Source organism: Haplochromis burtoni, unplaced genomic scaffold (genome assembly GCF_018398535.1).
Source record: "Haplochromis burtoni strain Fernald_Lab_line unplaced genomic scaffold, NCSU_Asbu1 Contig_22, whole genome shotgun sequence".
Classification (NCBI taxonomy): Eukaryota; Metazoa; Chordata; class Actinopteri; order Cichliformes; family Cichlidae; genus Haplochromis; species Haplochromis burtoni.
In genome coordinates this window covers 2,986,225-3,003,808 of record NW_024582383.1, presented here as the reverse complement: position 1 = coordinate 3,003,808, position 17,584 = coordinate 2,986,225, and the positions used below count along the sequence as shown (strand labels likewise).

The following is a 17,584-nucleotide window of genomic DNA, read 5'->3' as shown; positions in this document are numbered from 1 at the left end:
CCAGCTCACAGGTTAGTCTGCTCCAAGCATTCCCACAAAGGTCAGTCTGCTGTTGTAGTTATTACGTAATTTATCACAACATATTTGTAACCTACATCAACAATTAAGTCTTATATTGATTTGAATTGAATTCGTTGCACTTTGCTGCTTTGTTCACGGTGGCTTTGCGGGCTAATGTTTGTTGTGTTTTGTAGGAAAACCAGCCTACAAAATGCAGGAATGCGATCCAGACTGGGCCCCTCTATCAGCCTGGGTTTAAAGCTGCTACCACAGCCAGATTTGATCGGTTAAGAGAGAGAGCGAGATCCAAACAGCCACGAAACATCTGCATATATGTGCCCAAGTGTTGTATTGAAGCAAGCAAGTGATGAATAACTGTTTTCCAGTATGTTGGAGGTTTTTCATTGTTGATTTGTTTTTCACTGAAGCAGCTAATAAAGCACAATGAAATACAATGTTGCCTCTTTCTTGTAAGATTCTATAACAGAATGAAACAATAATGCCAGTTAAAAATAAAGACAATAATTGAATGAATTACGAAACACTCGTTTTTTTATTGGATCAGAAAATGTTGTGTAACACTACAACCTGAAACGACAAACAGATTGTGTTGGCCTGTAACAACAGCTGTGAGATGGAATCGTCCAAATCACCAAAGTAAACTGGACCTGGGCTTGTTGCAGGATCTGAAGTTACTAAACATGTTGTGAGTGTATGCACTCACACTTAGGACCATATAATAATAAATATGTGCGTGATGAAAGTTGTGCAGCACGCTAACATCCTTACTCCACTCTGTGTGCTTGTGTGGGTCTGACCCTTTCACTCCTTTGCTGCTATCCTGTATATATCGTACTTACTATTGTTTGAGTACTTGCGATTATTTTATTGTACTTTTTATATTTTACATTTATATTTATTATTTATCTTGCACCAAGGGAGCGGCACTCCAATTTCGTTGTACTCTGTACAATGACAATAAAGGCTATTCTATTCTATTCTTTGATTTTTTTCCTCGTCCTTTTGTTGCCTTTTCATCACGTCTGTCTTCGTACGGACCTGCCGAGTTCTCTGTCGTTTTGTACAGAACTGTTTTGGGGGTAAATAAAATGCAAGTAGGGATTAAAACCGCAGAATTAATGATAACCGGTGCTGGAAATATTAGTGTTTGATGCAGTGTCCTGATGTTGTTGCCACTCATACCCGGCATGCAATGCGCGAAAGTCACGTGGTCTGTCAATCTCTATTATGGTTTCATCTGACTGCAGCAGTTTCCTTCAAGCCTTCTCTGAATCGTTTAGATATTCACTGTGTGCCAACAACTGTGTTGTGGTCCCAGCTCCCCTCAGGTTAACAAGCTCCTTAACAACATTGTAGTCTAGGTTTTGATTGGCCCATCACCGTTCTCATGATCATCTTCAGCCTGTGAGGAAAGACCTTCCACACTGAGGGCCACTAATGGTGAGATTGTTTCTGTGGACAGTTGTGCTGTATATACATGCCACAAGCTGAGATCATGCAATGTGTGTGAGCCAGACTTCCTGCTGGGTTGTAATCAAGCGCTTATGTCACTCAATGATATGCAACTTATTTCCCCTTCTGTAACTGACCAGTCAAAAGCTCCAGGTGTTACAGAAGAATGCAAACCAAATGGAAGACCAATTCCTCGGTCCAAATAAATAATGTAGGTATTAATACAATAAAACCTAGAAGAAAAATCGATACCTTATCACTTTTTTGTTGTTGCATGTAGGGCTGGGCCATATCACACCTTTTATGGTAATACCGCCTTTGTTTTCATACGCACATGGCAGAAAAAGCATGGCGGAGAACGAGAAGAGTGAAAGCGGATCGTTGAATGAAACATGAACCAGAACTGGTTTGTAAAAATGCTGCAGCTTCACTGGTGTGGAACTGGTTTAGCTTTCGTCCGTCAGATACACAACAAAGCACTATTTTTGGTAGCGCATGCTAGCGGGCCGTCGTTATTACCGTGTTGTTTGGAAAATACGGCGCACTTAAAATCAATCCTTTGATTTTTCTGAAAGTCGACAGAGCCCCTTATAATCCCGTGTGCCTTATGTATGAACTCTGGTTGTGTTTACTGACCTCGAAACGATTTTATGTGCACGGCGCTCGAAAATCTGTCACATGTTTCAGTACGACTTTGCTGAGCTACGAAGCCGCACCGCTTGATGGATTGTCGGAGCGTTACGGCTATCGTAGGCGGAGCCTCGCGGAGTGATACGTACTGTGCTTCAACATAATATTACCGTATTGTGTGTGTATAACCTCTTTTTAAGTTTGTGGATGTTATACATGGTTATGCTGAGGATATGTCGGCCAGTTTCCACTGGAAACGCCTTTTGGTTAAACTGTCAGCGAGGAATTTGCACTGTTACATGTTTATATAACTTTAATGCAGATAAAAAACAGCTGCTTGTTTAAGTGGAAATACACTGATGTTTGTTTTGCACTAATAAAGTTGAGGAGTTGTAAAGTATTTTGTCTCGTGTCAATTATATCCTCAGTTATATCGTTATCGCAAATTTTCAAATGTATATGGTGATAAATATTTTTGGTCATATTGCCCTGCTCTAGTTGCATGGATTCATTTGAATTCTCGGGGAATCCCACAAACAGATGAACAAAAAATGAAACCGTGCTGCCCCTCACCCTCCTAGTAGATGTAAGTATGGTACGAATTTCAAAATCCTACGTCACCTCGGTCTCAATGCAGTCACGTTTTCAGAAAACCTCTGATTTTGACCTGAGGTCACGGTCAGTGGGATTCAAACTCGATCGAGATTTTTCGCAGATGCACCTTTGGTATGAAAGTCCGACATTAGGTTCTTGCCGAGTTGTTGCATTCACAAGATTGTCAGAAAAAATGGATTTGTCTGTGACCTTTGGGCTGTTGCATCTTTGGTATCACTGTGTCTTATTGCTACGGGACAAGCTGTATGGGACAATGCAAAGCACACACATTGCATTGTGCAGATGAACCGTCAACTGTGCAAGAATGGCACAGTTTCAGATTATACAGATTTGTGGTGGCAACTTCCTTTGTGGAAACATGAGGCAGTTTAGTGTAGTACTCTATGTTTGACTTTAAATAGCCAAAACCTCTCCACAAATCCTTCAGACGTGTGTGTTTAACAGTCTTCTCAGCAGTTAGCTTTGGGCTGTCTTATTTCGTAAGACATTTGTTTCATCTTCTCTTGTATCTCACACACTCCTAATGTACTGGTGTGTATGGCTGACTCTCATTGTTATTGGCCTTTTGTGCCATCTGTGAAAACATTCACCGACTTCAATCAACACTTTGTTGTCACCAACAAACAACAATTTAAACATTTTATCGCCCAGTTTATAACAAACGTGCCAATCGACACATAAGAAAAACCCTGTGTTGAACAAACTAAGAGTGCATTCAGCTGTGATTAAACCCAAAGCCTGTACAACGCTGGATTCTGGTTCAAACTCACCTTAGTTCTCGGCATGCCAGGTTTCACCTCTGCTTCTGCTGAGTGTGTGGGACTGTGCTCTATCTCTGAATCTTTGCTTGAATTACTTTCCTAAGGAAGCAGACAAAGTCAGACACAGAAAAACAAAGTTGTGAAACCAGAAAAAACCTTTCTATGCAACTACTCAACAGAAATGAAACTGTGATGACGCTGACCCAACCACAAGGGACAAACAGCATTTGTAAAACGGGGAGATTTACACCAACTTACCGAAGCAGCATCCTCCTGGTAGGAGGAGGAGAAGCTGTAGGTGGGGGCTTCCTCTTTATGGTAGGAAGTGAGGTAGGGCTGTGACTGGGAGAAATAAGCGCTGTCCTGGGAGGGAGGGGAGTCTGAGAGCTCATCCTTCTCTGATTTTCTGTCCTGGGAGAAGGGCTCTGGTAGAACCGAATCTCCAGAGGGTCTGGTGACCTTTGGTGGAGATGAACAGCTTTCCTTTTTATACTGGAACTGCTGCAGCGCAGACAAGCTTGAGGTGGACAATGGCGTGGTAGATTGTTCAGTTGACGGGCCGTCTGACCAGCGAAATAGGCTGAGGCCACGACTGGCTGAACTGGTGGTACTGGGTGATGGAGATGGCTTGGTGGTTTCCAGAGACGGGCCATCTGAACTCTCAGCGTCACAGTTCTGAATGCCGGGTGAGGACTTCTGAGTGGCTGTGGGGTCCTCCGGGGAGGAATCCTGAATGCTCCGACTCGGTGCTGAACTGGAACTGCTGAAGAATCTACACGTGGGAAGACGGTCAGGTTTAAATAACTGCACATTAAAAGTGAGGGGGATGGTGAACAAATATTATTGGAGCATTTTTTGGTTGAGTTACAGTGCTTGGTTTAAAGCAATATTTAAAGCTTTAGGACAGGATGCCAATTTCATTTGTCTCAAATTTCAAAAGGACCAAAATGACTCAAACATCATTAAGTATCAGCTTCATCACACTGAATGTGTCAAGCACATATTTTATTCAGTTCATAGTTTATTTCTGAGCTTCAGAATAGGTTTTCTTTCCACTAATTTGAGGCATTAATCAGAAGCAAGAGCTGCAGCATCATATTATTATCCTACTTCCTTTTTGCTGTCTTGAATAATAACATGTCCTGATGAATTTTAGTATCTCACAGAACTTTCAGCCTACCCTGATATGAACCAAGTCTCTACCTTACCGATTCTGTCACTGACAAAGAGAGGAATTATTTGCCACACATCTGTGTTCAATAAGGGTCCAATGTTGTGCTTCTACCTTCATTTATCTACAACTAAAATCCATGTCAGCCGAGTCCCTCTACTGGCCTGTGTGATTAAACTCACAGCCTGCATCTCACTTGTGCAAAAGTCTAATAATATCCTATTTTGTAACTGAAAAGAAACACACTGCTGACATAGCATTATCACATTTGGTTATGACTTCATAACCTGTTAGGATGAAGATCTGCAGAGGCACAAGTGTTATCAGCAGTGCTGCCCTGGTGTTGTGTCAAAGAGTCAAGACCAACTCTTAATACAACAGAATATACATTGCAAGCAATACACACATGTGTGTGTGTGTATATAGCATTTCTAGCTGGACTTCAGGAGGCCCCTGCCAGGACCAAGCATCAGTGTCTTAATGCCTCCACGACCTGACCAGAGAGCTGTGTGGTGTGTGCTGGGCAGGAAGCAGCTGGAAAACTACGTGTACTAAGAATTAAGGGTGGGGGGAAAAATCGATACTGTGTAGCATCGTGATATTTTGTTTGCTAATAATGTATCGATGCAGGGACAGCAGAAATCGATATTTTGTTACAAAAAAGTTTTTGCTCTGACTTCAGAGCATGTTGATCCTTTTTCTGAGCAAGAATCCTGACACTGTCAAATGTGTTTAACTGTTTTTTATGGCAGCAATAAACATGTTTTATTTTAATTAAGTTTAAAACTTTTTTATTTAATGTAAAATTATATTTTGTTTTAATTTACTTTCAAATTCTTCAGTTGCTGAAGGGGCTGCATAGTTTTCATATTGCATAGTTCAGAATAGCTTAATTGTACCAGATGGTTGCATTCAGTTAAGTTGGACTAGACTGTAATACAAACCGTTCAGTTTGTCAACAATAAAACTGACTGAAATGAGAGAAAGACTGAGTGCGAGACTTTGATATTAGATAAAATGAATATTGATAAAGTTTACCTTTATGTACAGAATCTGAATATCGCAAAATTTTTAAAAAATTGCAATAATATCGTATCGTGCGTTAAGTATTGTGATAATATCGTATCGTGGGATGTTTGGTGATTCCCACCTCTACTAAAAATGTCGGACAACACTGCAAATAAACATTGTTCAGTCTGTGCATCGAGTCCTTTCAGTTAGTGTTAGAATCAGGCTAGTGTTACCTGCTGCGTGTGACCTGACCATCCTCCTCAGCTTCCTGGTTCCTCCTCTGCAGGACAGTGGCAAATATGTTGCGTGACCGGGGCAGGCTTGTGACTGTGGGCTTGTCTGCTGGCTGGTCTGACCTGGAGCGCTTTGGGCTGGATGAAGAGTACTCCTGCAGCACATCCTGGTCCGATATACTTGAGTCTACAAGAGAGTACAGATAACAAAATAAAATTTAAAAAAAAAATAAACAAATAAAATCTTGTGAAGCTGCAACCATTAAATGATGACCCATTGTTTAATTTCCTCTTTTGTATGTTTTTGTCCTTCTCTGAATCTAAATTTCAAGAAGTCACAACTACTCTGAGTTCAACATGCACCGGCTGCTAATTTTCCTGATTTGCATTTTTCGTGGGCAGCACGGTGGCACGGTGGTTAGCACTGTTGCCAGCACAGCAAGAAGGTCCTGAGTTCAATTCCCCATCAGGCCGGGGTCTTTCTGTGTGGAGTTTGCATGTTCTCCCCGTGTTTGCGTGGGTTCCCTCCGGGTACTCCGGCTTCCTCCCACCGTCCAAAGACATGCAGCTTGTGGGGATAGGTTAATTGGATAATCCTAAATTGTCACTAGGTATGAATGCGAGTGAATGTGAGTGTGAATGGTTGTCTGTCCCTGTGTGTTAGCCCTGCGACAGACTGGCGACCTGTCCAGGGTGTACCCCGCCTTTCGCCCTATGACAGCTGGGATAGGCTCCAGCGCCCCCCGCGACCCTGAAAAGGATAAGCAGAAGCGAATGGATGGATGGATGGATGGATGCATTTTTCTTGTTAAGCCGTACATCTAGCTTCCCACCTCTCTGAAAGCCATTGTTAATTCTACCTCTATCTAGAAAGGGCGGATAATATTTTATCTAGGTCTGTGTACTAGTTTCCTAGTGGATGTTGAAATCTGTCAAACTAAACCAACTTCAGGCTTCGTGTCAACAAAACTGTCCAAACAAATGAATTACCTGCAAAATAAATGTACAACATTAACATGGATATCAGCAAAGCTGCACGGTTTAATGTAGCTCAACAGTGTAATGTTTAGTATTTCTACATGAAAATATCTTCGTGCTAATTGTTTCAGCTTTGCTTCACATACTGAAACACGGTAAATAAACAGAGGCATGAAACGTAGATACAGAACAGATTTGTACTTCGTTACATTCCACTACACAACATAAGCACAGCAGGACGATCTCACCCTCTCCGGGCCTCTTCACCTGCAGCTCTCTGCAGGGTATCCTTAGGCCATCCAGGTTGATGACTCTCTTCTTCCCCCTGGTGGAGGGAGGCCTGTCTGGAGAGGTTGGGGGCCGGGCAGGTGCCGCGGTGGCTGGCGTAAAGCCTCTGCTCCATATACTCGGCCCTGTGGAGGCCGGTGAGTAGTTCCAGCTGTGACTGCGGCTTTTGCATTGCTGAAATGAGGTTTGGAAAGTTGTTCTATATTAAAAATAACACTTTATTTTAACACCTTTGACTGACCATGATCCAGTACCTGTGGAATAGGTTTGTCTGGGCTGAAGTCATCTATCCTCTCCATGCTGTTGATGTCAAGGTTTCCCAAGGCCATTTGCAAGCCCTTATCATCCCCTAAATGACTGAATTTAACATCAAGGACAAAATACTGGACAGGCCAAGGCAGGCAACTTACACAAGTCACCTCGCTAAATCAAACACGAGTGGAGATAAGAGCAGATGTGCTACAGGACACGAGGATACAGTCCAGCATAGCTCAGCGTGGCTGGGTCAATGTGCTCTGGGTATGGGTTGAGGGGCACGACCTTCCTCCTGACGGGATCAAAAACCAGCTGATAGAGAAAGGTGTTATTGGCTCTGACAAATCCCTCGATGTACTGCTCGGGAACGACGAGACTCATCTTCAGGTACTGGCCCATCTTTCTGATTACCTGACAGGAAGATGAGCAGTCGATCAGACGTGATCAAAAATAACTGTCAGTCACTAATTAAGAGCGTGTATAGAATAACAACTACGGCATCTTAGGGGTGGGGTGGACAGGGTTCGTTTCATTTTCAATTCAATTTTGTTTATATATTTTATTTCTAATTCACAAGAGTCAGAACAATTGCCTCGAGGCACTTTATAGTATAAGCTAAAGACGAAAAATAAAACCCTGACAATCACACAACCTCCTTAAAGAGGCAAGCACTTAGCAGGAAGCAAAGGCGTCCTTCTAACAGGAAGAAAGCTCTGCTGTCCGGCAGCCATGTGCCACAGCTACTTGGCTGTGAGGGACAAGAAAAGACAGCCGACATTTAACACGTGATTTTCTTATAAGTAGGATTATTGTATATACTGTAAATGACCAAGCAGACACCATGATCAATAAAATATCTAAACTGATGACTTCATGGTTTCGGCCTGTCCTACCCTCAGTATATCAGGGTCTTTGGCAAGCTGCAGCAGCTTGCAGGCTTTGCCCAGACCGATGCCATGCAGAGAGGCAAGATAGTCACAGCCAGAGAGGATGCACATGTAGCGGAACTTTTCCTCAGTGAAAACATTCCCCAAGGATCGGCAGCGGCCGAGGTTGCTTTGGTCTATCTCCAGGCCATTGCCCTGCTTGTCCATCTTTAGAATAACCTGTGAATGAAAAGAAAAAAAAAAAGAGACAGATTCATCTTTAACACAGTCCTGTTTGCTCCTGCTAATTAGAGATTACACTAGGTTTAAAATCCATTCATTCTTCACTGACATATGGTGTTGCATGCATGCAGCTGGAAATGCACCTCCTGAGTTTAGATACCTTTTTGCACCCAAATGCCAGCAAGTCCGAGTCCTCTGTGATGACCGCCTGGGCCAAACCAGATTTACTGAGGTAAGCCAGCTGAGCATCAGCTTCATACGGAGCCACAACACAGTCCACGCCTCTCGCCCTTGCAGCCTGGTCCAAGAACACACAAAAACAAGCCTTTCTTCACCTTTACACGACAATTTTTGCAAATGCATTTTAGTATTTTCTGCACATGCAAACAGTTTTAGACCACTAAAGGTCTTTTTGGAGTGTTTATGCATAAACAAGCAAAGATGGAGACTTTTTGTGAGAGGATGACTCGTATACACGGTCACTTTGTGATTGGGCGAGAGAGCTAACTTTCTCCACAGAAAGTATAGATTTTATTGCTAATTAAGCAACAAACCATTTGTTTCCCATTTACAGAAGCACGTGCAGTACATAAGATAAGAAGAACTTTATTTATCCCGAGGGAAATTCTTTTGTCATGCACATGCTCAGTGCAGCAAGAGAAACACAGGAATGAAGGCATACAACAACGTACAATAAGAATTGTAGGATACAGCAGGATAGAGCAAATATGATATCAAAATAACGCAAAGTAACAATGTAACTATATCAGGTAAAAAATAAGCAGTAGGGTTGTTTGATATAACGATATATCGGATGATGACATGAAAACATCTATCGTTTGTTTCATGGTGTTTACGGTAATGTTTTCATGTTTTGATGGTTATATTCATTTCTTAACGTTCTGTCGTTCTCTTATAGTTAAAATAACCGCACTGCGGACAGACAAGTTTTTAGCTTTGTCGTTAGCAACAACGACAGTAACCCCAGCCTGGGGCTTCGCCGTCTGCTTGTTTTTTTCCCCCCCACATAAACCTTTCACAATAAAGCTGAAGATCCTGTTGAGGTTTTTCAAAATAAACTGAAGTGATAACAAATAGAAGGACCAGTCAAAACACATCGAGGACCTTATTCCTAAACGAGGGGCTACCTCATGGACGTGGTTTGGTTATGAAAAGTCTGACATGGACCAGAAAACTGCACTATGCAGATTAAGGCACAAACTGGTCCCCACCGCAGACTCAAGCACAACAACCTCTTCTACCGCCTACGCAAGAATCACGTGACGGAGGACGGCGAGAGTTCACAGATGAGAAGCAAAAGGAGCTACATGACGCCCAGCTGAAAACACTTCACACAAGCCAAGTTCCCCGAGATTCACAGAATTTCACAGAAAATGTGAATTTGTTGTGATATATATTTGTTATAATGATATTGTTGTCAGGACGATAAATATCTTATATCAAGATTTAAAATCTTGGTCATATCACACAGCCCTAGTAAGTAGAAACACCAGAAATAGATAAGAGGCACAAGAAAGAAAGAGGAAAGAAGCTTAAAATGCAGAGAGCATGGGATCAAATGCTAATCCAGACAAAGACGGCGTCAAGTGAAAATGCATTTGTGTGAATGTGGGTTTAAGATTAAAAGCATGCGTCAAACACCCCCGCTGTCACAGAACAAGTTCACACGATAGGTGACAGTGATTACCAGAAGCACTTCATACGTCGCGTGTGAGCGCTCATAGGTCGATCGAATAAGGAGAAGAACCCCACCTTAATCAGGTTATGAGCCATAGCCGGGGTGATGTTAACACAGCGGTTAAAACACTCTCTGGCCTCGGACAGTTTGCCCTCACGTAGCAGCTGTCTCCCTTTTTGTAGGTTGGTTTCTCTGCGTCTGAAAAGTACAGAAGTGAAATCAAACTGAGGGCATACAACGTGAGGTGGAAGGAAGTGACAGTCATGATTTGAAACCATACGATACGATGCTGTGGTGTCACTGTTAGCAGGAAAGAAAAAATTAGGACAGTCACAGGTACAGCTCAGCTCCCTCGTCAAGGATGTGGTCATGAAGTTAAAGTATTTGTTTGTGATGGGGATGTGTGCTCATTGCTTGGGAACCTTCACAGAAACTCTGAAAGTCTCCGTGTGGTCAACAAACACATTATTCCCATATCATGATCTAAACCAGGGGTCCCCAATCTCAGTCCACGAGGGCCGGTGTCCCTGCAGGTTTCAGATCTCACCCTGGGTCAACACACCTGAATCACATGATTAGTTCATTACCAGGCGTCTGGAGAACTTCAGGACATGTTGAGGAGGTAATTTAGCCATTTAAATCAGCTGTGATGGATCAAGGACACATCTAAAAGCTGCAGGGACACTGGCCCTCGTGGACTGGGATTGGGGACCCCTGATCGAAACCAATCACAAACAGTCAAGGGTGGAGTACGTTTGAAAGTGCAGGCGGATAGAGAGAGGTGAGCAGCCTAGGCCCAGAGGCGGATGTAGCTGTGGGGAAGGAGAAAAGATGAAAAGAACACTCGATAACCTTTTCATTAAGGCCTGATCCGTCTGAAATTCATGACACGGAGCCATCGACCTCTCAGCTTATGTCCAACACTGGTCCAGAGACGGCATCAGATAATGAGCCACATATGATGGACTGAGAGTAAAAGGGGGTAGTGTATACATTTGGAAGAGAGCGGCTTGTCCACTTTCCCCGGCTAAGATACAGTAAAGCTGACAACATGATGCACTGCATTTCCTGTGGTGAGTGTGGAGAGACCATGGCTGACAATACTGCATTTGTGACTGGTGCTAATAAGTTTCCAATTGAAACGCTGAAAAAGCACAGTGTAACCAGAAAACACATATGCTGCGATAAATGCACTGCCCAGTGTCCCCGCTCCCCACGGCCTTTCAGCAGCAAACAGGCCGTCAGGAGGCCGACATGATGATTACGGTTAACATTACCTACGATGTTTCCAAAGAATATGTTCTGTTCACTAAGTTCAAGTCTGAAATAATTCTTCACAAGAAAAATGGCTTGAACGTAAACCCACGTACAGTAATGATGTCGCGTGCGCCATGTTTATGGTGTCATTGCTGACACATTGGGGAAAAAGAAAGAAGAAGAAGAAAAAAGGGGGCAAAATTACAGGAGTTGGCCATCTGAGGGGCACGTGACTGCAATGGAGGAGAGTCCATAGATATCGAGCTGCTCAGGTACTGAGATGTTTGAAAACTGTGAGACACTTTGAGGTCCTTCCAATTTAGATTTTATTTTTATTTCATATATCTTGAGATGTTTTAAGTTTACATTTCAACTCAGTGAAGCACTTCTAGCACAAGTAAAACTGCGGTGTTAAGCAATGCAGTTGAAAAATTTGTACGCACCCAAGGGAAAAAAAACCACAAAAAAAAAAAAAAAAAACCAGGCGCACCAGTGCAACCGTGGCAAAAAGTTAGCCAACATGACGACTAAAGGCCGAGTTTTAGGAAAGAACCACGGTGTTGTGCCCACAGCTTTGAGCCACTCACTCAAAGTGGCTCCGTTCTAAATAATCATTCCTAGAAGCAATTATCACAAACGCATCAGGCATGCTTTTTTAGTGCAATTTGCTATAAATACCACACTACAACCCAAAAATCAGGTTTGCATGATAAATTTTGAACACATCCTTCCGTAAGAGAAACTCCTACATATCTCATGCAGTCACAAAACTGACACTCTTTCGAGTGGCTTAAACATGAAAACATCATTTTGTGTTGCTCTCAGTAAGACTGCTATGTGTTCTTTCTTCTTTAAAAGCCCAGCCTTTGTAATGAAGTGTACTGTATTGGTTTCTTTCTATCTGGATGCATCGCAAATTCCTCATTCGAATCTACTATAGAAACTATCAGGATCCCAAGAGTTGTGATTGTTCTCACTTTAGGTTAAACTTGTTCAAATGTATATGTTTACAGCGAGAAGCAAATAAAAGTAAATACTCACTCTCTGCGAGCCTTTTCCACCTCCTGTTTTGAAGGCAGATTGCGTCCATCAAACACCAGTATGGGCTTAACACTGAAGGTCAAGAGCATGTCCACAAATTTCATGCAGTACCACACATACCTGGATGGGGCAAATTCAACACCACTGTCAGTTCTAGACTTTAGGCCATTCCTAATCAGAAAACAGCCTCATTCAGAACACCTTTAGTTCACTTTGGTTTTATTTGCATTGTGCCAAATCATAACAACAGATAAAGACCCTACAACAACAGGGTCGTTTTAATTGATTGAAAATAGCACAACTGCTTACTGGTCAGTCGGTTCTCCTTTAGCAAGTTTCTCAGCACATGAGAAAGCTCCTTTATGCAGCCAACAGTAGGTGTCCACAGCTACCGTCTGGCCTTTGTATTTTTTCACATTGACGGGCTCTGCTGCATCTTTGATGAACTGCAGCAGTCCAGAGATTCCCATTTTGAGCCAGTGACCGGTGCCACGCCGATTCTGAACATGAGAAATCATCATCAGTAAGGGATAAAGAACACCTTCAGAGAGGGTGCATCTAGCGTGGACACCTTCAACTAAAATGGACTTTGTGGACTAAATACAGGTTTAACAGCACTATGTCACAAATGGAGGTTTCTTCTGATGCATCAATTCCAAAATCCTGGGCCGATATGGATTTGCTTGTTGATAATTCTGTTTGCTCTCTTTACAGCTCTCCATTTTTCCATGACATTTTGACAGTGTAAGACTGACGGGACACTACAGATTAAAAAATAAAAAATAAAACAAAATCAGCTATCTGTCAGTGTCAGTCAACAGGCCCACTGGATTCTACCCATACTCAGCAGATATATCAATGCAACCAAAAATATCCTCCAAACCTACAGTGACTAATATTTTGCTACCTGCTATTTCACTTAAGAATTGTTTGAAGGCTTCAGATTTACTTTCCTTTTGCTAATGTTAAAGCCACATGCACAGTAAACCGGATTTAGATCTAAATGCCACACGTTGTTTTGTTTTTTTAAACTAGCTTTAACTGTAAAGTTGTCACACTTGCATCGTGTAAATATAAACGTATGCAGTGGTAAACAGCGTTCAGCGGCGTTAACACATCAGTTCATTCATGAGCACGTGTGAATTATTCATGTTTGTCTGATAATTTGCACGTGAGCTGCTCGATTCCCGCTCCGTAACAATAACAACGATAAGTCAGCGCAGACGTTTCTGCTTTGAATCTGCTCAACAGATGAAAATCACACTGGAAACGCCTTGATATCGTATGTCGTTTAAAAGGTAGCTGGTCAGTTTCTTGGCTCTACAACTGATGTCAGTGTACATTTCTCCTCAGACGAGAACACGCAAAAGCAGTTTAACGTAATTCGACTAAAGGTTAAAAGTTAAACTTACCTTTTTCTCGAAACTAGCGACACCAACAGAGCCTCGACGACAGAAAACTAGAGGGAGTTTGGTTTTAGCGCCAAAAGAAGTATTTCAGTAGGAGATGTTGCTATTGGCTAGAGTCACTAAGAGGCAGAGAACGTAATAGAAAAGGGAGTGTGCTTCAAAACATCACCGGCGTGACGCTACGTCGTGCCCATAGGGCTGCTGTAACGACCCGTATCTCGTTGATGTGGGTGCAACTCAAATCTTCCACATTAGTCGCGGCTGTGGGAACACCACCAGAGATTCGACGACATGCCATTGGCTCCATGTTTCTGCCCCGTTACACTGTTTACCCGCCTCTTTGCGAAACGAAGTACGCCGGTACAGAGTGCTAACCTCCTGTAATACTGCAGTTCCTCCAAAGGGCCACTAGAGGCTGGATCCAAAAGTCCAACTGTAGAAAACAGTCATTGGCAAAAGCGAAGAAGACATGTTCAAATGCATCTGTGAATTTTGCTTTCTTTCTTAAACCAAAATGTATGTGTAAATTCATTTGCTATCTTAAGAATGAAATCTCATGGTTAAATAAAGATAATAATAATAATAATAATAATAATAATAATAATAATAATAATATATCTGGTAGCAAAATATCTCCCATACCAAGCTGAAAAAGAATCACGTAAAAATGTGCACTGCAGGCAAGTGTGAGCAGATCACACTCAGCTGGATGTAGATGAGAGCCTATGATCTATGACCTGGCTGTAAATACCCTCAAAACACACTGAACTCTACTTTGCACAAAATACACTCAGGCTTTGCAGTACTTGGGGCACTGTTCATTTTTTCAAATTAACAACATTTTGTTCTGATGGATTTTCGTAACCCTAATATCATTAAGCACTTAACGACACAGTACAGTACGAACAGGATTTAAGGGGTATTAAGGGGGATATTTAACAGTTTGTACCCATCACATGTGTCTGCAGAGGAAAACATTAGACTGAGAATATGGCGTACATTAACTTCATCAACAAAATACTCAAAAACAAAAAAGCAACATTTTATTAAAGGCTGTTGTCAAGTTCTGACGTTTAGCTGAAATTATAATTAATCTATAATTTGTTAAATTGACATAAATACTCCACCAGGCTTTAGAGTACAAAAGACCACGTGTGGTTCCTGAATTATTTTTGTGGACCCCCTTCCCTCCACCCCTGCATATATTCCGCACACTGAACTTAACAAAGATTTTCTGATAGTTTCCGACCATCATGATTAGACATGAATGCATCACAAGACGTGTACTCTTTTCTAGCATCATCTGCACTTCCTGCTTACGTCCAAGCGCACAACGTCGGAAAGAAAACAAGATGCGGTAGTTGAACTTCACTGAAGAGTTGTGACCAATGACAGCTTTATTAACGTGTCACTAAATGCAATTTCTGTGGAGCCAAGGCGTGTGGCAGTAATAGAAACTGAAACATGCAGTTCCCTCCCACCAACGGAGATTTCACGTTCGTGTCTTCGACCGAGGCTGAAGGTAGGCTATCGCTAGCAGAGCTACGCAGCTAGCAGGCCTGAAAAGAGCTAGCCTCGTACCTGCTCACGTCGTTTATTTTTTTGTCTCGAGTTAGATTAGATACCCAGGCGTAGATCCATCCACACTAAGAAATAGCACTTTGCTGTGGGCTGACTCTGCATTTCTGAGTAATTGGTACACAGTATTTCACAGGTAGACAGTCTGTCATTTAGCTTTGCTAAATAACTTCAGCACTGATACGTGGCTGGTGGAGAACGTAGCTGCCGAGTACCAAGTTTACTGGCTAAACCAGAAATTAAAATTTACTACTTAAATTGTGATGGAGTAAGTGACTGAGTCTCTCCTGGGTGAGGGTCTGGTTGCTGCTGTTTTGATGCGGAGGGTTTTGTTTCCACGTCAAGGGAAAAGTCACTGCTTGCTGTACGTGGTCACTTTTATCTGGGATGAAACATTTCACTCTCATCCAAATTCATCCGTCCACAGTGGTTACTGTGAATGGGTCACATGTTATGGCTTTCATAGTCACTATATGTCATCCGGGTTGAACACATACGTGATTTTCGATCAGTGATTTAGGCCGCAATACCTTTTTGGATAAAAAGTAACGCAGTACGTTACTTTATTACTCAAAGGAGAAAATAATGTTATTTTATATAACTCTATAAAATGGGTGGAGCACATTGTCTCATAATTGCCGGTGAACAATATAAACCTGAGGCTACAGTATTTAGGTATGAACACAAAGCTGAAAACAGCAAACCAAAATGAAAACCAGTACAAAGACGCTTCAAAGCCCCACAGTGATTCTGCTGTACAGAAACGTTACAGAAGGTAACAAAGGAGGCTGTTTGTTGCCTGTTGAAGTTCAGGGTCTGGCTGCTTGGGGTCAGAGTTCACTCAGGTTCTTGACTTAGAGTTAGCTTGCTGTCTGATTAGCATAAAGCAGCTGTTTCTGTCCTGGATGCATCTTCCATTTTACCATCACGCTCTCACCCTTTTGTGCAATAAAAGTAAAATAAAAGTCCATATCCATGCTGTACACTGTGCTGGTATTTTCCTCCTCTGACATGCAAATTCCAATCAAGTAAGCAAGATCAATAGATAAACAGACTAACATTTCCAAGGAACTGAACTCCTGGGAACCGGTTCTCGATTCCTAGTCCCATCCCCTGTGTGTGTAACTGCACTGATTGGACAGGGGCTTGTTAAACATGCCAGGCGAGTGCGCTGGAATATCTTCCTTATAAAAAAGATTTAACCTTTGCCTGCATCGGTCTCACTCTTTATGTTTAGAGTGGCGCTGCCACTAATGTTTACTTTGACATCCTAATTTTAATTGGGACGATTATTGGTCAGCTTGGTAAGGCTGCATTGAGAGTGAGAACTGGTTATAGTGGACTTAAAGCTGTTTTGTCATACATCTTGCAGTGTGTATTTCTGGATTCATGCCAGTCTAAAAGCACACATTACACGATGTAAACAAATATGTCATCCTCAGAACTCAGCGGCACCATCAGCACTCCAGATGTTAAACTGAATATAGGCAGTGACAGTGGGAAGGACCCGTATGCCACCACCTTCCTGAGACAACGAGGCTACGGCTGGCTGCTGGAGGTGGAGGAAGAGGACAATGAAGAGAGCAAACCTCTTCTGTAAGTGCATGGTGGTTTTATTTTGTAGGAACAGCCATAGTGCTTTAAGTGTGTTGTATTATGACTCACATCAACTTGGCTAATCTTTACAATAAACTTATATAGTGGGTTATCTTCCCCCCCAAAAAAATGTCATCCAAGTCTGCACTGTGTAGACTTCTTTTAGATAACTGGGAGTACTTGTAGTGAAATGTTTCTGCTTTTTTATAATTGTACTGAGATGTTGAAACTGTAGGATTACTTACGGGGAACTTATTCTCTACCCGAACCCAGAGCAGTGTGACAGAGATGTTCCTGCTCTATGGAATAACACAGACATCAGAGTACACAATACAAGCATGCACTATTGGAACAAGATGTATATCAGAGGAATAGAACAATAATAATAATAATGCATTTATATAGCGCTTTTCGAGAACCTCAAAGCGCTTTACAATACCACTATTCATTCACTCTCACATTCACACACTGGTGGAGGCA

The 17,584-nt window shown here is 42.2% G+C and overlaps 2 protein-coding genes across 2 annotated transcripts in view; one reads left to right on the top strand and one right to left on the bottom strand.

The window, feature by feature from the left end:
• The window catches only part of exo1 (exonuclease 1), a 19,068-nt gene extending 4,743 nt beyond the window's left edge, over window positions 1-14,325 (bottom strand). The window contains exons 1-12 of the mRNA XM_042218708.1: window positions 13,934-14,325; window positions 12,831-13,021; window positions 12,522-12,641; window positions 10,298-10,421; window positions 8,685-8,822; window positions 8,309-8,521; window positions 7,639-7,826; window positions 7,415-7,517; window positions 7,121-7,334; window positions 5,895-6,081; window positions 3,738-4,251; window positions 3,489-3,578 (exon numbers count right to left, since the gene is read on the bottom strand). Coding sequence (XP_042074642.1) covers window positions 3,489-3,578; window positions 3,738-4,251; window positions 5,895-6,081; window positions 7,121-7,334; window positions 7,415-7,517; window positions 7,639-7,826; window positions 8,309-8,521; window positions 8,685-8,822; window positions 10,298-10,421; window positions 12,522-12,641; window positions 12,831-12,991 — 2,052 coding nt within the window. The 5' untranslated portion in view covers window positions 12,992-13,021; window positions 13,934-14,325. The remainder of the gene's footprint in view (window positions 1-3,488; window positions 3,579-3,737; window positions 4,252-5,894; window positions 6,082-7,120; window positions 7,335-7,414; window positions 7,518-7,638; window positions 7,827-8,308; window positions 8,522-8,684; window positions 8,823-10,297; window positions 10,422-12,521; window positions 12,642-12,830; window positions 13,022-13,933) is intronic.
• Window positions 14,326-15,166: 841 nt separating this feature from the next.
• yipf4 (Yip1 domain family, member 4) overlaps window positions 15,167-17,584 on the top strand; it is a gene marked incomplete in the record, with an annotated part of 7,602 nt that continues 5,184 nt past the window's right edge. Inside the window, 2 exon segments of the mRNA XM_042218707.1 lie at window positions 15,167-15,452; window positions 16,951-17,104. Coding sequence (XP_042074641.1) covers window positions 15,395-15,452; window positions 16,951-17,104 — 212 coding nt within the window.